Source organism: Gopherus evgoodei, chromosome 7 (assembly GCF_007399415.2).
Source record: "Gopherus evgoodei ecotype Sinaloan lineage chromosome 7, rGopEvg1_v1.p, whole genome shotgun sequence".
Classification (NCBI taxonomy): domain Eukaryota; kingdom Metazoa; phylum Chordata; order Testudines; family Testudinidae; genus Gopherus; species Gopherus evgoodei.
The window spans coordinates 86,827,248-86,849,496 of NC_044328.1; the positions used below are offsets into that span (position 1 = coordinate 86,827,248).

The 22,249-nt window shown below is 38.6% G+C and overlaps 1 protein-coding gene across 2 annotated transcripts in view; it reads right to left on the reverse strand.

Annotated features, from left to right (window-relative positions):
• Window positions 1–22,249, reverse strand: part of NT5DC2 (5'-nucleotidase domain containing 2) — a 67,288-nt gene that overhangs the window by 23,953 nt on the left and 21,086 nt on the right. For both annotated transcript variants that reach the window (XM_030569077.1, XM_030569078.1), the window contains exons 5-10: window positions 19,287–19,380; window positions 10,240–10,368; window positions 6,220–6,280; window positions 5,430–5,532; window positions 4,753–4,854; window positions 713–794 (exon numbers count right to left, since the gene is read on the reverse strand). In XM_030569077.1, the coding sequence (XP_030424937.1) occupies window positions 713–794; window positions 4,753–4,854; window positions 5,430–5,532; window positions 6,220–6,280; window positions 10,240–10,368; window positions 19,287–19,380 (571 nt within the window). The remainder of the gene's footprint in view (window positions 1–712; window positions 795–4,752; window positions 4,855–5,429; window positions 5,533–6,219; window positions 6,281–10,239; window positions 10,369–19,286; window positions 19,381–22,249) is intronic.

Sequence of the window (22,249 nt, forward strand, 5' to 3'; positions counted from 1 at the left end):
TGCACAGGCACAAGCTAAACTGATATAAACCAAGCTTAAACTGATTTAAGAAAGTCTCCATATAAAGTCACATTGGTTTAACTAAATAGTTATTAAAAAGTCCCATCTTTAGTTATACAAGTACAACTGTGTTTAGACCAGGCCTTAGGAATGATCTATCAAGTGCTTGCAGTTACAAGGGTCTCAGACCTATTATCTCTAGAACAGAAAAATCCCCGTTTTAAAAGATCTGTAGAAAAAACATAACAGCAGAGATCTGACAGATGTACTAGAGGTACTGAAAGTGTCAGAGTGGAGGTGAGGGAAGGGGAGAGGATGAGTCTTGAACACCATGGGAATCTCCATGGAGAGAAAGGGGGGGAAAAAAGGAATGGAAGATGCTATCTGTAACAGTTGTCACTAGTGTGCGTGGATTCTGACCCATGCCACATTCCCTCTTGCCCTTGTCATGTAACTGGGACCAGGACTCCTGTGTTTCACACCCCTATTACACCAGCCATCACAAATATTCAGATGAGCTATTTTTCACATCACCAAGACTGTACAGCTTTTGCTTTAAAAAAAAATTAAAAAATTAAAAAAAAAGAAGAAGAGGGAAATAAAGCTTTCACCAGGCTTTGCCAGGAACTTCTGAGAACATAGGAATTATATTAGTCCCTATGGTTTTAGAGGGAATGAGCAAAGGAAATACAAGGCTTTATATTTTATTTACCTGTTTGTAGATCTTTCCCTTTTCTAGTTTGTCTATTTTGTCCCATTGGAGTGAGCCTTTGTCATCCAATTTTCTAAAAGGTCTAAAAAGGAAACGGGGGAGCAAGAGTTAAGTAACTCACATTTTTCCAATTGCCATACACAGCAGTAAATCACGTCATGAAGCTCCTAAATTAATGTTATGCAACTTGTACAAAGGGAATTTTAAGCAAAAAGTGACCTTTAGCTTCCTCTTCTCATAAGAATAAAATCTAGTTTTAGCCTATTAAAGTTTTTGTATTAACCCTCCCTACACTACCACAAACACCTGAAAGATCTGTATTGCTTTTGAGGGACCAAGAAAACAAATGCTACAGTCAGGCAGCCTTTTGCCCAGACATGTGCCTACCCTGGCTGCTATCTCATTTTGAGGTACAACACACCCCATTACATACTACACTATTAGGAAATCTCAGAATAGGGAAAAGCAGCTCTTGTAGCAGCAGAAACCGGGGGCTGGTGGAATGGGAATCTTGGCATTTATACAACCAAAAGTGGAAGAGAATTCTCTATGTGCCATCTTGCTGGTCTCCCATCAGCGTAGGAGTAGTCTCTGTTGTACACTCTCTGTCCTAGTGTTGTGACTAAAAAGCAGCGGGTTGCTAGCCATTTCCTTGAGAGACTGTTCCACAGTGTAATACAGCTCATTATGACCAAGCTCTTCCTGATATGCAGCCTGTGTTTTCTTTCACCCTATTAACTCTTATTATATGACTTGCTGCTCTGTTAACAGTCCATCTCATTTTGGGGTATATTGCCCTTCAAATATTTGTAGGGCCATGTCTCCCAGATCCCACTTAGTCATTTAGCCAAATTCTATTTCTCCATAAATCATGCATGTCTGGCTCCATTTACACTTCATTTTACAATTTATAGCAGTACAGCATTGTTATTCAAAAACCCCAAGGTCTACATGCTGTATGTAGATACCAAGACAAGCTGTAAATCTCTCTCATGATAACGTAGATTAGACAGCTCCTTATGCCTGAAACAAAGTGAGGTGCCTAACTGTGAGTGGATGTTAGGTTCCAAACAATGAGGAAGGCTGATTAAATAAATAAAAAAAAATAAAAATTCTGATGCCATTTTCCTACATTATTAGAAGCACATGGATGTGAGAGGGAAATAAGGAAAACTAGTTCTATCTAGTATGGTTATTCCAAGATACTGTACCAAGAATGCCTGTAACCCTCAACCTTTCAGAGTACTCTCACTTTCTGAACCTGTTTTGGTATGTTACTTATTATTAGGACTTCTACAAAAAAAAAAAAGGGGGGGGGGCGCGCATCTAACCAAGGCTGTCAAATTACAGACACAAAATTATACCATCCACAGAACAAACTCCCCTCTCCCACACATAGTAAAGCTTTGATAGAAATTCAAACATTCATTATTTTACATGGTTTACAATGATGTACAAAAAACAGAGTATGAAATAAGATATAAAGGTTTAGCACTACAGAATAAGGAGCAGCATAGTAACAACCGGACTGTTATTCATTATACTAGGTACTGGAGATGGGCCTGGAACCCTGTCACCATACTAAGAATTTCCAAACCAAGGCTGATTACAGATGGAGAAACTTTAGTAAAACACACTAGTAAAATTTAAGAGTACTCTGAGAGAACAAGTGTGCCTAACAGTTATTTAGAACTTTTGATAATTATTCAAACAATAGTGTTATTTATATATAGCATTGTCTGCTAACCAGTTGGTTCTTCAACACAACTGTGAATTGTGCAGTATTTTATGTAAATTATAGTGGTGCCCCAGAACAAATAAACTGGTCGTGACAAACTCAGTGTTTGTATGCAGAGGTCTCAGAAGATGATTTTATTTTTTTTTAATACTAGTTAAAAGCATTCACTTAAAGTTACATGAATGTTATAAGGTAGAATTTAACTCTCTCCTATGTGCTACTGTTTCCATAGAGTTCTGTAGCATAAACGGTCCTTGGTGGGTCACTAAGCAGCATTGTATTGTCATGTCCCATGAGAGCCATTAATACTGTGACATGGGTCCAGCCCCACCAGACATACTTAGTGCTCTTCCCCAGATGGAGAAAATGAGCAAAGTACATGACAGGCAGGCCTTGAGGGGGCTGGAGGAAGGAGACAGCAAGGAGACAAGACAGACGCCTGTGGAGAGCTAAAGGGAGGAAAGGAGACTCCAAGTAGGAAACCCAGGGAGAATCAGTGTTCGGTACAGATCCAAAAGGAGCACAAGAGGGGAGTTCAAGGGCTGCTAGGAGACTGCAGAGCCCAGGAAGGGCTACGAGTTGAGCTCAGAGGGCAGGCTGAAGGTTGTTTTGAAGTTTGAAGAGAAGACTGATCCTCAGAAAAGAAGGGTTCTACTCAGCTTGAGACTGGGGTGGAAGACTGTTCTGGACTTGAAGACCCCAGAAGGGGTGGATTTTTCTTTAGGACTTAGCTGGAAGACCGAGTCACCGAAGCAACCAAACCAAGATGGAAGTATGGAAGAGCCAAGCTGAGCGAGAGGAAAAGGAGGCAGTGGCTAGTCTGAAGCCAGACAGCATAGGTGGCCTGTAACAGTGCCATACCAGAACACCACAAACAATTAAACTGGTTCACTGTTGTCAATTGATGTGAACATTTATACCACTAGGAAATGGGCTTTAAAGTTAAAGTTAATGTAGTGCTGGCGAAAGATGCTGGCTTTAGAGCAATAGATAGTGAAGTTCTTTAGGTAGGCAGAAAACAGTTAAATTACGGACAGCATCAGCACAAGCGCCTCAAAACAAACCTCCCAATTCACCTACGCCTTGAAATATCTCTAGGTAGCAGATGAGAGGGCAACCTAATTTTCACGGTCTGTTATCTCCAGGCCCTTTTTGCTCAGGCTACTAATTGTGTTCAGAGGTGTGTCTTGTTCAGGGTAGATGTGCACTATTAACTGAGTGAGCACAACAACTGAATCCTGCACTTTCATCATGAACAGCCGCAGCATTACAGATAAAGACTTGCAAAAATATGCAGTAATTAAGGAAACAGTTATCCACGCCAATAAAAATGAAGCTGGTTTTCAGCAGAAAGCCACCTCCCTGCTGAACTGATCAGATTTTTGGTTTGCAAACAAAAAAGCCAAGCAAATATGCCTAATGAGTGGGGAAAACACTGAACAATTCCACTCCTAACTGGGCTAATGGCTTGATTAAAAAGAAGATTCTCTGCTCTTGATAATAGAATAAAATTGTGTCATTCATAAGTTGAGGCAGCATTGTAAAAAGATACAGGTTCTCTATATCTGTTTTCAAGAGCCAGCATGACCACTTCTCCCTTCTTATTTTGCAAGTCTAAAAGAAATCGTTACCAATAAAAAATAAAAAACTGGTATGTCAGAAATGTTTTCCTAGGAATGTTTTCTTTAGTCACCAAGTATAAGAGTTACTGAAAAGAGAAATAAGGAATAAAAATTAAAAAAAAAAAAAAAAAAAAAATCCACCACCACATACAGGGTGAAAGTACCAAGTAATTAAGAAACCACCCCACTTAAGTTACTTTGCCATTTGTTAGAAGGCACGTTAAGTGCAGCAAGGGGAAAAAAACTGGCACATTCACAATGTCCAGGCATATTCAGCTTTTATACAAAGCATTCTGCTATTCTGTTCCTTTCCATTTCTTCTTCTGTACCATCAAACTTCTGATTTAACTTTGTTAAATGCCCCAAATTTAGGAACAAATTCTGCTTAGGATTTCACTAGAAGGGCTTTTTATTAATGGAGGAATATATTTGCCCTAATAGATGCATCTGGCTAATGAATATGGGGAAGCAGGGGACCCAATTCTGCATAGGCTTAGAATTTATGATTTCACACACACACACACACACACACACACACACACACTCCCCCAAGAGGGTGGACAGTTTTGATAACAACAGTACTTTTGAGATGGGTGGAGAGAGAAAGCAGAGGGAAATGTTTGCTTCAGAAAAGTTCTACAAGCCACAATGCAGCAGTGCAACGCTACAATGGAACATACTTGCGTCTATCAGTGAAAAAGGTGGGTTTATCAGCTTGCACAATGACCATGTCAAAGAGATCCCGCCAATTCTTGCCAACCATGTGTTTCATTCCTTTATCTCTGCAAACAGGTGGAAAAGTTAATATTCCAAGAAATCCCCAGAGTGAAATCCATAAAAGCTTATTTCAATTGGGCTCATTACATTTTAAAAAAAGAAGTCTGAAGTCTTGAACTGCAGACATTTCAAAAAACTTCTGACTCCATTTGGCTGCACATAGGAGTTGCACACCAGTTGTTGATCATTAACTTATTCCTACCATGACTAAGGAATTCTCCCTCTATCCTACTCTCAAAGCTCAGCAAGTCTGCTGACTCAGGAGATACTGCTCTGTTGGCATCAGTAGTAAAAGTGATGGCAAAATAATACTGGCCAGTCACAGCCCCAAAAGAAAAAGTTAGAACAGCTCCCTCAAAGACAAAAGAACTCTTGTGTGGTATGCATGTTTAATAATCTTATCACAAGCCACTGCTCTATTCCCCCAAATCAAATAGAATTCCACTGAAATGTCCCATTAAAAACATCCAGTTTACTACTTTCAAATCTTCACTGAGGAAAATAGGCCCCAAACCATATAGTCTAATGCATGCAACTATAACCAATGATTCATATTGTTTTCATAACAGACGATACTCACACAAAGCTGAAGGGGCTGTTTGTAATAAGGAAGAGTTTCTTGTTGAGGTTAACCAGTCGGTTTAGGACAGCATAAGTTTCATCCCCATGAAGGATATATTTCTCTGTTTAAAAAAATAAAAAGGAAGAGAGAGACCCACAAGTCTGTATCATCTTTTACTATCAATTTTTTCCACCCGCATATTATTTACAAATTTTGCGAGAGGGTTTTTAAAAAAAGGTTGCCTGCGAGACATCATCTGGAATGCAGAGGCCCATACTCTTGGGTACACAGCGTTATAATTATTGAAATAATAAGCAAGATGAATAGAGAATTACAGCAACAAAATAAAAAGCTAGCTTTATGTACTAGAAGAGTTCGCCACCCTCATGCACGAGTTAATGTACTTTTGGCAGGCAAGTAAATGTAAAAAGACAAGATGAACAATTACAGTGTCATAGGGCTGACTATATAGTGTGGGGGGAAGAAGTTCATCTACAATAGCTATAGCCTTTTTTCCACTTAACTGCTAATATCCCCAACTTATAGGCAAATAAAATAATGCTGGAGGAATGAAAGGACTGTTCTCTTTGTAAAGCAGCCTTGGTCAGTACCAAAATACCTCTTTCAACTCCTCAGATAGCTTTAAGCATAAGCTATGAACATGACCTCACTGTAGTTTGCTATTATCACTATCAGTTCTGGTCTGGTGATGTACTGTAAAACCAATAATCCATTTACACATGTAAACATTCAATAAAATATGCATTAGCACTGAAAATTAAGAAAAATAGATTTAAACTTAACTGACCCATGTCCTTCTCAATCCATTTGTACATCATTCCTTTCACATGCACATCTTTAATGGAATCCTAAAAGAGGGGAAAACAACAGCTTTGAGTTTTAAATCGGAAATTCCTGAAGGGAACATCTAGTCTGATGCAGAACTTCAATTTTAACCTGTTCTGTGCAGGTGTCTGTGCCAAGATTTAAGGGGTGTTGAAACAATAGAGTTCTTCATGCCATATACCAAAAAATTTCTCTTTATATAAACAAGGATCTTTAAAAAATATATATACGGATTTGCCTGTGTGCATGTGTCTTTCATTATATGCAATAAGGTGAAGAATCCCAAATAGTGCATGAGTGTCTGTCTCTTTCCTATATGTATGAAAGAGACTAGCAGCCATGTACTATTTGGACCTGTCCAACTAAGAATCCCAACATCCCCTCATCTAACAAGGCCTGCAAGCTGCACACATTCGTTCCAAGAGTGTCACTCTTTAAACCATCCTATTTTCAGATTGTGTTTGTTAAATCTGGTTTACTTCTGCTTTTTAAAGCCAACGCCAATTTCTGGGGTTGGAGTGGCGGTGGGGAGTGAGTGAGTTACAGATACACTTTTCATTTGTAAAGGTTTGGAGGTTATATAGAAGTTAAATTTTTCCTAAGGAGCTTAAACTGGACATTTTTAGATCAGACACGTTCCATCATATCACGTGTTGTACCCGTTCACTGCAGATTCCTATATTCAGGGTCTACAATAATTTTAAACAAGCATTTATATGCAGCAGCAGATGCTTACAGGGTCCCTTTGTGGTGGGGGCAGCAGAGCTGATATTCAGCACCTACTCGAAGGCCATTTAATTGCTTACTGACAGAGGAACAGTACTGAAGATTTGAACCGCACATTAGGACATATTTAATAAATTGGGCTTAAGTCTTTCGACATTTGGAGTTCAGAAGTGAAAATCTGGTTGAACCCTAAAAACCGATGCCCTATGTCATTGACCAACAGATCAGTCTACTAGATTAAGAGGCACAAGTACCAAACAGCGATGGGGTTACCACCACAAATGCAAGCTCCTGTTCAGGAAAAAAAATCTCTCTTCTGATGGCTTGACATCAGTGACAAAAGCAGACGACAGTAAGTACTTATGTGCCAAAACTAATTCATAGTGGAGAAAAGAACACCAGGTTTGCTAGGCTCCTTGGTCGCAGACTCCTTATCCCACACAAATAAAAAGAGAGCCTGGAGATGTATTGCAGCTAGAACCTTGAAAACCCTGGGAGATGCCACGTGATGTTAGAAAAGCTCTCTGAAGGATGGCAGGGCTGATAAACAGTTACGCACTTTGTTCCCCAATACCAAGATTTCAGACCAACTTGAGCCTGTGAACAAAATGCTCACTTGCTTTAATCCCTGGGACAATCAGTTAATATTTGACCTTTCGACCAGTACACAGTGCCAAGCTTCATATTAAAGACGACAACAGGTCTTTGAGAAGTGCCCAAGATAACTGCGAATGTTTAGATTGCTCATGATAAATGTTTCTTGCCCACTAACAGCAAGAGTTAGGATAAGTGTTTCCAACATGAGCCTGATCCTAAAAATACCTTTTAGTTCACTGAAAACGATTTTCTACAAGGGATGGAGGAGGGGCTGCCAGTTTGTTTTCAAAGCTATTACCAAAGTATGTGCATCATTATTCTGAGAATGCTCAATTCTAGGAGTTAGCAACAGAGTGGGAGGAGTTTCGTATTTATTTCTTCACAAGAACTTCTGTCCTACTTTGCTGAACCACATTCTGAACCATGCCTGGCAGATTCTTTGCCTTCCAAAACACAAGAATTAGCCTCAGGGGAGTAGTGACATGAACAGGTAAGGTTTTAAAGAAATATTTACCCTCATTAGTCCTCAAGTCAGACAAGATTTCCCCCTGCCCCCAATTCTGCATTCATTGGACACCCATCAGAACACAGCACAGCAGGCTGATTTATTATTGTGCTTTATATGTTCAGAGTGCTGAGCAGCTATCAACCCACACAATGTACCCAGTGAGGTATACGTTGTAAGCATCCACTTTATACACATGAGAAACTCCAGAAGATAAGGTGAAGTAACTTGAGGCCAAAGAGCAAGCCAATGCAACAGCCAGGATTAGAATTTAAGAATCTGACAGTGCACTCATTCTTCTGGATCACACTGTAGTGAATATTATTGCCATCCATTAATAAATGGCACTCTTTTAAATGTGCTTATCTATACCTATAGTACAGTCATTTGGTCCCAAGTCGTATATTCATCCAATGGCTTTGAAGAAACCATTGACATGACTCCTCAGGATTTACTCCAAAACCAGACTAAATAAGTGTAATACAATTCAGGAAGGCCTTTGCCACCTTGATATCCAGCCACCCAAGTACTAAAATAAAATATGCCATGTATATTCACCTCTGTAGTCTTTTCACTTCCCCTGTATATTATTACAACATTGGTAGGACAGCTCCCAGAAGCTGAAAATTACACAGCTGTTTTATATACTTTCATCTGCTATACAAGGCGAAAATTTCATACTGTAATGGTGAAAAGCACATCTTCAGATTAATCTACTTAATGAATTGTCCTTTAGAATGTTTAAAATAACCAGACACTCGGTTCGTACCAACTGTATATAGATTTTTTTTTCCAACCCTTAATAGCAGAAAAAGAAAAAGGATTCCATGTTTTGATCATACAAATACCTGTATTTTAAATCCAAACATCAGCGCAACAGAAAAAACTCTAGGTTAGGTTCAAGTTAGAACAAAGCTTCCCATTTTCTGAAGTGTAAACATTCAGTTGATGTTTCGAAACACCAACATCTTTTAGCTCACAGATCTTTTTGTATTTTGTGATTAATTATAAAAAAGTGATACTCAAAGTATCCATACTCTTAACATCACATAACCTCATAAAGACACGATAAACCTATCTGTTCTCCAGTCACCCCAGGGGGATACTAAGGCCACAGGGTAAAATAGATCATCATCAGTTAGCCCTTATCCAGTTGTTCTTACACTTCAGAATAGTATAGGTTGAAAGGATGCATCTTCCCTAGGAACGTGATGAGTTAACCCAAGGTAAAAATCTTAGTCAACATGAGTTAAGAGAGCAGCTGGAGTTTTCACATGTTAGCAGGTTGAGGTAAACCAGGTTTTCCTTGAACTAATTTGTCTTCACTAGGATTTTACCTTGAGTTAGTTAACACAAGGTTAGAACATTTTTTCCCCCTAGGGAAGGCAAAAAGCACAGCAATGCAGTCCTTACCTTTAGGTGCAAGTTTGCACACTGCTTCTCACAAGACCCCACTTAATCAAGTAGGAATTGAGAGCCCCTGCCCATAGAGGAGAAACCATGTGTCCTGCATAGGGGAGACCTGGAGTCTTTTAGGACTCTATTTGGGTCAAAGGACTCATGGGACTCACCAAAATGTTACCTATAAATTAACTGAAAATTCAGAATACAACCAAGCCATTAAGCTAGTCAATAATCCCCTCAGGTGAGTGAAGAAATATCCTGCCCATATTGGTGAGCAACATCAGAATAATTAGATCAATGCTAAGGATTTGGGGTTTTTTGGAGGGGTGGGGGTCTGATTTTTTTTTTAATTGCCCATTTTAAATAAAAGAGGATCAGACAATGGTCTACAAATAATAGCTGGGACTTCCTGAAGCACATTGAATTAAATAATTCAACTCTTCTATCATTTTTGGGGCCCTGAGCTAACAAGCCTCTAAACGCTACCAAAATAAATGTTAAAACAAACAAACAAAAAAATAATAATAATAATATTGTGATCTAATAGTATACAAAGATCTCAATTTATTTATTTTTTTAAAAAGCACTGTATGTGCACCAAGCCTCCCTAATTAAAAAACTAGATGTTAGAAATAATAAAAGCTTGAGTTTGGACAGTACAGAGTTCACAAGTAGCAACAAAAAATCATAAGATTAACTGTGCCATATACATACTATTGCATCTGCATTTCAGGTGTTCCTTATACTCACAGATATGTCCTTGTAAAGATGAACCTGGTCAAACTCAATGCCATGATTTATGAAATAGTCAATGACAGAGGAGAGCAGGGTCATTTCAGGAAGGGAGAAGATGTCCATGAATTGTTTAATTGAAGGACCCTGATCAGAAGGGGAAAAAAAGTTGTATTAGAAATTGCAAGAAAGCTGTGAACATGGTGTTAAAGAGTTCAGAATGGTTTCCCATACCAATTAAAGGTGTGTGTGGGGGGGGAAACTTGTACTGGGTTCCCCCCCCCCAAACCTAATTAGGGTTGGCTCACATCAGTTTCCAGACAAGACCTCCAAAGAAAGCCTAGGTACTGCAGGATGCATCAGCAACTTAGTAGGTGGCACTCTGCCCTTAAATTAGGTACTTATATAATGTAAACGGTTCTTTGGAGCACTTGACAAAAACAGGTTTCCTGACCACCAGAGTCATCAGATAACCACAGCATTTTTTTATAAGATGTGGGGAATTAGCCAACCTAATACAGTATTCTTCACTTCCTGTTCAGAACTGTTGTATAACATTGCAGTGCACTGAGAAATGGTTGTGTTTCACTCCAAAGGGGTGACAGGTATCCCTGTAAATCCCCCATATCCATTCCATAAGAGTGCCAGGAGGCTTAGTTAAATGTTTATGATGTGTTTCAAGACTCTCGGATGCAAAGGCATCAACACTTCAAAGGGTTATGCTTAATTATTCTCCTGAAGAGGTTTCAGATGGTATTTAACTGATCAACAGGTAGCAAAATGATTTAAACAATGTGTGCCCAAAAGATAACAATGGCCAGAAAACTCATGCCACACAACGCGAAAGCACCCCAGTTATTTCAATCCCATTAATTATACAAAGGCTGAGTTTATTGTAAAAGTTATAAAATTAGTAATAAAAAATTAAATGACTATGGGCCTAATCTGGCCCCACTGTGAGCAGATGTTACTCTAGAAATCACGTCAAACAGCAGGTTTTGGACCACGAATTCTAGTTTAATACAATTTGCTAGCTTTATACATGTAGAGCTCGCTCTTCTTAAACACAACAGGACTTTGCCAGAACAGATACAAAATAACCACTACTGCATTTCTTTCTGGATGTACTAAAATTTGGGAGAGAGATTCCCAAATCTCTCCTGAGACCTGCAGATAAATGAGTAATTTAGCTTTTCATTTGTCTATTCTCACAGCCACTCTCGCACTAATTAAAGATATCTGATGACAGAAAAGCAGTCTGGGAAGTGCTTGGAATTGCTCAAGAATCTATCTTCTATCTAGCTATTAAGGATGTCTGTGCACTCATTGCAAACCCCAGAGCCTGGAAGTTTGACCCATAAACAAATTCCCTAGCAAATAGAGACCTATAGGCCCGGCACACTCCAGCATGTCCATGGCCTCAAAGTCAATGCATATAAAGGCAGTAACATGGAAAGTATACACACACACACACAGTATACAGATATGAGGAAGTGTACCCCTGAAGAAGAGAGGGTGAGTGCGGACTCACTAAGAAATGTAGGTCAAATGCTCTAGACGCAGCAGGCATCTTTCACCAGGCACAAGAGACAGAGCATTTCCAGAAACATTTTCCAGATGTTTAGTGTCCCCAACCCCATAATGACAAAAGCACTACCACAGAGCTCAATGACAGCTTCTCCTCCTCCCCCTCCATGTCCAGCCATTACTGAGGGAAACTATGTGCCAGTTCCTCAAACCAGACCACAAAGAAGTGTTGCATCCAGGCAACCTGTACAGAGTTAAGTTAAGATACTGTTCCATTTCATCCCAGATGGAAGAGTCCATTGGTTCATCCATTGTATTAGATTATATCTATTGCAAGAGTGTCAAAATACAGGTGACATTTTAATTGACAAAACATAACTACCTAGATTGGAATTTCGTTAGGAAACTCATGTTGAGACCTTTGTTCTTGCAAAAGCGTCATGTGATTGTTAATGACCAGAAGCAGCCAGGACCTATTTTTACATCTCATCCAAGAGAGAGCACCTTCTTTATTAACTGATGTTACAACTTGCATTATTTTCATCTTTCAGTATGAAGAAATTTAATTATATTTATTGCACAAGAGCATTCTGGCACTACTAAGATGACAAGAACACTGTATCTGTCTATTTAATCTGACCATTGGTTCATCAAGTCTAATGCCCTGCCTTTGGCAGAGGTCAATAATGGATACTTCAGGGGAAAACCAAAACCCCATAGAATGCATGTATGCAGCAACAGAATGTCAAGAGGTGTCTGAAGAATTCCATCCTGAACCTTATGGCAAGGAGATCATGATGGTCCCTCCTGATGTTAAAGTCTTTGAGATTAGACCACAAAGTGGTTTATTTATATTTTAGCTTGGTCATAGAATTACCTATCCCCTTTTAAAATCTAGTTACAGTATTTAGTCCATAACCTCATTACAGTGCATTCTACAGAGTAACTGAATACTCATCTCCTCATACTATGGGAGTTGTATAACGAGGAGGAGGGACTGATCAGTTTCTGCTACACCCTCCATAATGTAATTCATATACTTTAGTCAAGCCCCCTTCTAATGCTTCTCCCTTCCAGGCTTAAAAAAAAAAAGTTGGAAGTTCAGAACCCAATATTACACCTCTGAACTTAAAAGACATGTAAATCCTTGCAGATTTACTATCCACCAACACTAACTCTCATAGCTCAAAGGATACTGCAAATATTCAGCTCAAGAAAGAATACAAATGGGTTTTGAAAATGATTTTTGCTATCCTTACTGTAAGCCCCTATAGCTTAGAAAGTGATCATTAAGAAGAGATCCATTGTAGATATGACGTGATTGTGAGGGTACATCTTCACTACTGCCGTATCAGCGGGCAGCAATCGATTGCTTGGGGATCGATATATCGCGTCTCATCTAGACGCGATATATTGATCCCTGAATGTGCTTATATCGATTCCGTAACTCCACCAACCCGAACGGAGTTGCGGAATCGACAGGGGAAGCTGCGGACATCGATCCCACGCTGTGAGGACAGTGAGTAATTCGATCTTAGATACTTCGACTTCAGCTACGTTATTCACGTAGCTGAAGTTGCGTATCTAAGATCGATTTTCCCCCGTAGTGTAGACCAGCCCTGAAGAAATTTCTTCTCCTCCTTTGCAGCAAGGCCAGTCAAAGGAGTTTAAATTTGTGCACAGTGATTTTAACAAATACCTTATAGGTCCAGGTTAGAAACCAAGAGGCAAGCCAAACATCTGTGATAAACATCAGGAGTTTAGGGGGAATCTGTTTTAATTAGTAAGCAATCAGAAAAAGCACAGAAAACAATTGCTTTAGTTCCTTGGAAAGTACTTGTAGGAACTTTGCACTGATGTTGTATATTAGAACCAGAAATATAGACTTCTAATTCTCTCATTATACATTTTATTTAATTCAGTTGGTCTTTAATGGCTTAGAATTGAATAATTCCTTCGAAGTACACTACAGACACAGGAAGTTTAACAGTTTGCTGTGAAAGATACAGTAGAGGGGATTTGCTGAACCAGAACTAATACCTAATGGCAGATGAGAGACTTGTTGGATCTCTGGGTCTTTCTGACCACAAATCCTATGCAACATGTACTGTTGTGTTTGGAATGATAATATTAAAAAGTCTGGAAGAGAAGAAAAAATAGCTTTTCTTCTAATTATGTTATTGGTTCAACCAAGTTTGTCAACACTGCATAAACAAGCTGAAGATGGAGAATTTCAGTTTTTCTAGTTCCATAAAATAAACCTGACCCTCTCTAAAACCAATGTGCTCATCTTAGCCCATGGCAGGGCACTGTTTCCAGAAGGAGCCATACAAAGCATTATACACATTAGCCTTTTAATCCATGTAATAAATTCTTAACATACTTAAGTGTCAGTCATCTGCCTACTAGCAAGAGTCAATAATAAAATCTACCATGGATTGCCCAACATGTGAGCAAATTTAAGTCCTGATTCCCCAGTAGGGACTGGAGTATGTTCTGTGATATTTGAGGGGCCTTTGCACATGTCTCACACATGCACAGACCTGGAGAAGAGCTCCGTCTAAGTTCAAAAGCTTGTCTCTCACCAACAGAAGTTGGTCCAGTAAAAGAAAAAAAAAAATTACCTTCTCCACCCTGTCTCTCTAACATGCACAGAGTATCGACTGGCTCCTGAACAAGCCAGATTCTCATTGCTCATCACCAAAGGAAGATTCTCCTTGCGAAAAAGGGGACGAATTGAAAAAAATTTATCTCCCTGGTATCAAAAATGGGAACAAAAGGAAAAAATTGATGAAAATATTAATGTGTCTAAGAGATCACAAAGAAAGGTAACTAGTTATATTAGAGCACAAGTACTACTGTAGCTATACTTCATACTTAGGGTGAGAGCAAGTCTAAAATTTGGAAGTTTGCTATTCACAAAAAGGATTACATTTATGAGTAGTGTGTGTACAGATATTTCACATTCTAAACAGATTTACACCCAACTTAAGAGCTGTGAATAATTCTTGGCCACAAAGTATTTGCTTTTCCAAAGGGCTAACAGCTCAGATTAGCCTTTCCCGTGATAGAGAAATCAAAGTCACCTTGGGTTGTTGACTTAGCACAACTGACTCAAAGGGGTATTACTGGAATGTTTTGAGGAAGCCTGCACTTCAGCTACCAGATGAAGAACTAACTCAGGGTCTGAAATGAGGTTGGGGGTGGGATTTATGAACTTAGTTTTTCCTAAAACTTCTATGGCATGAAGCTAGACAGTTCTTCTAAAAAGAAGATTTGATTCCAGCCCGGTTCCTTTTCAGACAATGTAGACAAATTTGAAAGGTGCCAGTGAAAGAAACTTAATATTTCCAGACCTTTGACTGTGTAAAAAACCCAAACACACAGTGAATCTGATCCACAGAATAATTAAAAAGCAGTTTCTGCAGCCCTATGCAGCGCTGAAAGCAGATGGATTTCTCTGGCTGTATGTGCTGCTCATACATGCACTTGAATAATCATCCAGGCTCAAGGTTAGCCAATGTACATTCATTCTCTGGAAATAGTACTCAAGCCAAATGGAAGTATGAAATCTAACATACCTTTTATAGTTAACATTTAAAAATGTTTTTTGAGGGAAAAAGCTATCTAAAGAGATCTTTGAGCTATAATGTATCTCATCATGGAATAAGGATTAAAAATTCTAATTCTGTAGTATGAGACAATATATTCATGTAATGTTCAAGAAAAGTTTTGTAAATGAGTTCTGATAATCCATGGATTAGGGACCCCATTTTATGGGATTCCAGGGGCTTCTGTATAGATTTAGGTTAATCTTTCTATCTACTCAATGGAACTTGGTATCTTCTAGACCAGTGGTTCTCAGACTTTTGTACTTGTGACCCCTTTCACACAGCAAGCCTCTGAGTGCAGCCCCCCTTATAAATTAAATATATAAAAATGTGTTTTTAACACCATTATAAATGCTGGAGGCAAAGTGGGGTTTGAGGTGGATGCTGACAGCTCACAACCCCAGCATGCAATTATCATGTGACCCTCTGAGGGGTCCCAACCCCCAGTTTGAGAACTCCTGTTCTAGACTGAGCACTATCAGAAATGCTTAGTTTTGCAGTTCTCAAACTGTGGATTTAATGTCTCCAGAGATAACAGCAAAAATGTTTTAAAATAAATAAATAAAAATATCGGAGGTGAGAAAAAACAGACCTCAACTCAATTGTCCCTCTGCAAATGTGCGTACACTGAGTCAATCCCTTAGCTCTCTCTAAAAGTGAAAAGTTTCAAAAAGTTCAATTAATAGAAGACTGTTGGATGCAGAATAGATCTGGATAAGGAGAAGTCTGGAGATAAATGTGAGAAGGGAGGGACAGGCAGTAGAAACAAACGTTAAACTGCTTGAGCAGCATATTCCAGAAGTCTAGAGGTCTTTCTGAGTTGGCCTTCATTGATTTGAGATCTACCATAATATTCTCTCACTAAAAGGGAAAACCTGTAATAGCAGCAGTCCATAAAAAGAGGCACAGTTTGGGAATATTTTAATTAAGTTCCTTTACCTGTGGGTAAGACAGGCATGCAAGCAAAATGCAATGCTAGTTGCCCAAAGGAAATAATATCATGAGAAGTGTTCCTTCTCAGGAGGAAGCGGCACTGAAGATAATGATAGGAACATGTCTGAATATGCAGGATCTTCAAGTGGGTAAACTTTTTTATTTCATACTTCTTTCTTAAGAATTCCTTGTCTTCCTTCTGGACTATTCTTGAATTTTCATGTTTGAGGAAAAAAAAATTAGTTGTTACTCTATGGTACTAGCATTTTAGATGCAGTTGTGATAAAAAAATAAATAGCTGAAATAGGCAGATCTTCCTTTTATAATTTCACCTTTAAAGTAGTACCGAGTGTCAGTGAATGCAATGAGTAATACTAAATGAACGGTATGGTAATAATAATTAAATAACTGCATTGACTTATTTTGTTTAGGAGAATTCATCCTCAACATACAGGGTTCTGAAGACTATCTACCTTCTAGATCACCATCATTTTCTATAGTTTCAGGAGTTACCTGCCAATGATAGTGTTTCAGTCACATCATCATGTATGTCACATAGCCACAGTATATCATCTGCAGACAATCAAAAAAAGTAATTGATGAAAAACTTGCCCAGTTTGTTCATGCAACAAACTCTCCTTTCTGTATTATTGAGAACCCACATTTCATTAACATGGTTCAGGCATTACGACCAGGATACAGTCCACCCAACAGAACGGATGTCACAGGCAAATTGCTGGATAAAATGTATGAAAGAGAAACTAAGCAGTGTGCAAAAGGTCTAGAAGGTAAAATTTTTAGCCTGAGTCTTGATGGGTGGAACAATGTCCTCAATGATCCTGTTGTATGTGCCTGTGTGACAAGGGAATGTCTTCCTTACAGAAAAAATTGATACATCAGGAAATGCACACACAGCAGAATACTTACAAGAAGTAGCAGTAAAAACTGTAACAAAGTGTGAAAAAAATTCAAATGTCTAGTATGCAGCTTGGTCAAAGACAATACTGCAAATGTATCCAAGATGAGAATAAATTTAGAAGAGAGTCCCAAGCTAACAACATACAGTTGCAGTGCTCATTTGATGCACCTCCTAGCCAAAGACTTCAGTGTTCCAGAAATAAAGGCTAATGATATTGAAATTGCAGAATACTTCTGTAACAACCACATTGCAGCAGCTGCTCTGAAAAAAGTGGGAGGCAAGCTAACTCTCCCACGGGACGTGCAATGGAACTCAGTAGTGGACTGTTGTGAGGACTACATCAAGAACTGGCCTAATTTGATGGCAGTGTGTGAACAAAATTGTGACAAAATAGATGGCACTGTCACAGCCAAAGTTTTCAACATTGACCTTAAGAGAAATGTTCAACACATGCTGAGTACCCCGAAGGCTATTTCTGTAGTTTTGAACAAAATGCAGGGAAATAGCTGTTTTATTGCTGATGCTGTTGAAATTTGGAAGGAACTGAGTGAGATCTTAAAAAGAGAAATATGCAATGACAGAGTTAAATTACAAGCATAAAAAAACAAAATGGGCAAATATTCTCAATACTCAGTACCAGGGTCAAACCTTAACTGCTGAAGAAGAGGTGTTTGCTGGATGTCCATGTTATGGCATTATGGAGGGATGATGGCTAACTATAATAAACTTCAGATCTAAGGGGGAACCATTCAAGAAATACATATATTTGCAGATGATGATTTAAAGAAGTCACACCAGTGAACTGGGTGAAGTCACTTAAGCAGTTGGATTCAGAGACTGTTGAAGTGATAATCTCACTTAACAGCAGTAGCTTCTTCTGCCGGTGAAGAAAGAATATTTTCTTCCTTTGGAATAATTCATTCCAAATTGAGAAATCATTTGAGACCTGAAAATGCAGGAAAGCTTGTTTTTCTTTTCCAATTGTGAACAAACAGGAAAATGAAAGTGAAGACAATTGAGTTAGCTGCAGAAGCCAATATTTTAAGTTTCTCATGTTGACCTGGCTGACAGAGTTTGTTTTTAAGTAAAACAGTTAAATGAAATATACACATACACACACACCTGACTTTAAAAAACTTGAATGTTTAATTAAATTCAAAAAGTCATATGCTTGTTTTGTTAAAATATTATATGTTTGCTGTTGGAGAAAAAAATCCAGAATATATAATGTTGTTTTGGTTAAATAAAAATTGTGATGTCTGTCTGGTGATGTTCTCCTCCTAATACAGCAGGGCAAGATAATCTTCCAAATATTAATGATTAGCCTGTTGAATTGGAGATATTTATGAAGTCATTGGGAGGTGAACTATCTGCTTCAATTACCTTTGGTAATTGAAATAACCAAAAGATTCATTCATTTTCTGATATAGCTGTAAAACTAATCTGAAAAATTTTCAAAATAAATCACTTTAAAAATTTATAGTGCATACCTTTTAAAAATGAAACCCACATCTGAATTGTGAAGTATATGTATTAAGGTTATAACAACCAACAAGAATGCACTTTTATGTAGAAATCCATGATTAAATTGAGTCTTCCTGATTAGTGATTTAAATCATGATTTAAATCAAATCCACCCTGCTACTAACTATGCTAGGATGCCTGTTCATTAGAGAATACACACAGGGGTTGGCTTTTTGCAGATATTAACTGCTGTTAAATGGCCTGATGACTGTGATTAATGAGGCGGGCTGGAACTGAATGGATGACCTGAATATGGAATACACCATACCTCATTATCAATCGAGAGCCATTGAGTTCTGGACCAAATACCCCAACAATTAAAAAAAATATTTCCACAGGCAGCTCTCAGCTTCTATACCCCTTTGAATAAGCTCTGGGGTAAAATTCCCACAAAAGCAGAATGCGTTTAAACTGGCAAGTGCTGTCCTTTTCTAATCTGGAAGAAGCTATATAGTCACTTTCACTTACGCCTTACGCTGCACAGTTCCCAGCTGACAGTAAAAGTTAACATATCAGTTTTAAAGAATGCACTGAAGTGTTGCCTACAATACCTTGCCATAGAAGTCACTCATCTGGTACAGTGGGATGTGCTGGGTACCACCATACAATTCGATAACCTCTTCATCAGCCACTGGCTTTAGCCCTCTACAAGATAAATCACAAAAAAAATTGCATCACTAAATGGGCTGCAAACCAGAGAGGAGAGAGGAAAGATCTCTCTCTTTTTATCAAGCTCTGAAGTGGACAAGAAGTGGATATTGGCATGAAGTCTGATTTTTTCCAACACATGGCATTTCACTTATTCACAATTCTGAAAGAGCAGAGATAATCTTCCATAGGACATTTGTAAATAGGTACATACGAACGTAACATAAGAATGGCCATACTGGGTCAGTCCATCTAGCCCAGAATCCTGTCTTCTGAATGTGGCCAATGTCAGGTGCCCCAGAGGGAATGAACAGAAAAGGTAATCAAGGGATCCATCCTGTCACCCATTCCCAGCTTCTGGCAAACAGATTCCAGGGACATCATCCCTGTCCCCCTTGGCTAACAGCCATTAACTTGAACTCCATGAACTTACCTAGTTCTTTTGAGCCCTCTTACACTCTTGGCCTTCACAATATCCTCTGACAAGGAGTATCACAGGACTGCCACTGCACATTGAGTGGATGTTTTCAGAGAACTATCCACAATGACTCCAAGATCTCTTTCTTCAGTGTTAACAGCTAATTTAGACCCCATCATTTCATATGTATAGTTGGGAAATTTTCCCAATGTGCATTACTTTGCATTTATCAACACCGAATTTCATCTGCCCTTTTGTTGCCTAGTCACCCAGTCTTGAGAGATCCTTTTGTAGCTCTTTGCAGTCTACGACGGACTTACTTACTCAAGATACTTTACAGGCTCTAGCTTGACTGAGAAGTTTCTCTATACCTTGATTTAGTCAACATGTGAAAGATTCTAGTTCCACATATTTTTATCTCAAGGAGGACATGCACCACTGAACAGATGTGGCTGGCTTTGATCTTGCCACAGCAAGATCAGACTAATGCAAGATGCAAGGCTTCTCCATACTTCTTCTCAGAGAAAGAGAGCGAGCGCACGCACGCATCTGTATCAACCGAAGACCAATGTACAATCTACACTAGTCAGCATTGTATAATTAAAACTCATCCAGAGTTCCTTCAGGTAATTATTGTATTATTAACTTAACATGGCAAGAAACTGTGATGGTGTAAGAAAAAAAGTTTCATGTGGCTTTGTATAACTTGTACAAATATTTCTAACACAGAATAGAGTCTAAAATATATTTTACTGGTTAGTTTAGCTTTCATAACCAAGAAGGTTGTCTCTGTAAAAGACTATTCAACCTGGGTAAACCTTACTTAATATGTGCCCCTAACATTCAACCATGCTTTCAGGATTTCAAAAGCTATGTAAAATTAGTCTGCAGATGTAGAGATGATGCACACATTTATACAGTTTTTTGTAATTACTTGTTTTGCAAACTATTTACTCATCAAGCCAATGATGACCCTTTCTTCTGACTTAACAGATCAGAATGTTCTCTTTGAAGAGTTTTTTTTAAGTTACCCTATTTGTTAAAAAGAAATTTAAATATTTACACAAAGTCAGTTTAAATAACCAGCTTTAAAAAAATTATTTGAAATAACCCTCTAATACAGGTTCAGTGGAGGCTGGTGCAATGCCTGGGAATCATAAACAGGGCAGTGTTGAAAGAAAGAAATTCTCTTCGATTTTGGAACTCTGCTTCTGCCAATCTTGGGGTTTTAATGTAATCAGAGCTTAACTGTGAAAAGGCACTGTTCTGCAAGTAAAACAGTCAGTTTCCATAGTCAAAAGGCTCAGGAAACAAAAAACACACACCATTTTATAAGTACTACTTTTAATACAGAATCCTAAATAAATAAAAATAAATAAATAAATAATAAAAAAGGAACAGTGCAGGATGGTTCCCTACTGCAGTCTCTCATGCTTTGACAGTTCTGCTTCAAATATATAGGATATTGGTACTTGGGAGAGGGTAACAGAACAGTCAGAATGACTGATAATGTTTTAAAGAGGCTTTTCCTACTTTTGTCATAACATTATTAGGAGCAAATCCCATGTCTGTACTCCCACAATCTGTGTTTTTAAGAACTGTCAAGGGTGTGCGTGACTTTGAATGGATGCTGTTAGGTCTCTATTGTAATCGAAAATAAACTCATTGCAATCAGTAGAAATTTACCCAAAGTAGGACCTCAAAAGTTGGCCCTCACTGATTTAGTTCCCTGAATTAATTTAAATAAAAAAAATTCCCCTTCACTGTCTATTCTTGCTTGGCAAAGCTGAATCAGATAAACATTCAATGACTTTAGACCAGCCTTCACTGCAGAGGGAAACTCCAATATTAGTGGATTTGTATACACACACTGAGTAGAGAACAAAGTCCCCTGTACAGCACTGCTGTAATGAGCTACATGTTCTTAAAAGGGATCTAGTCCCACTGATCCACCCTTTTGCAATCTTAGAGAGGGGCCGTGATAGGGAAAGGAATACAAGAGCTGACTGAAACCTCCTGTCAACTGCAACACTGGCTGCTGAAAAGCAAGGAGGAATTCATTAGGCAGGAGCCAGATCTTGGGAATGGGAGGGTTAAGAAGTTATGTCCCACACTATGATGCTGAGAGGTATATTTCCACCCAAACATGAGACCAATAGCTCATAACAGAATTCTCTAGCCACCTTTCCCCATGTAGAACATTGTGCTTTGGCTGCATCTTCTGGCCTTGTCCCAATCCAAAGAGACTGGGGGAGAGGGAGCAGGGCATCAACCATGCCTCAAAAAAAATTAAAAGAAAAATTAAGGTGGGATGTCACCACAGCCTGTGGCAGAGGAAGCTGATGTTGACACACATTTATTACTTCGTTCAGGTCTCTGTAAATCCTAGGGCCAGGTCCAGACAGAGTTCCACACATGACATTAATTCTGTCCTTCCTAGTCTAATGA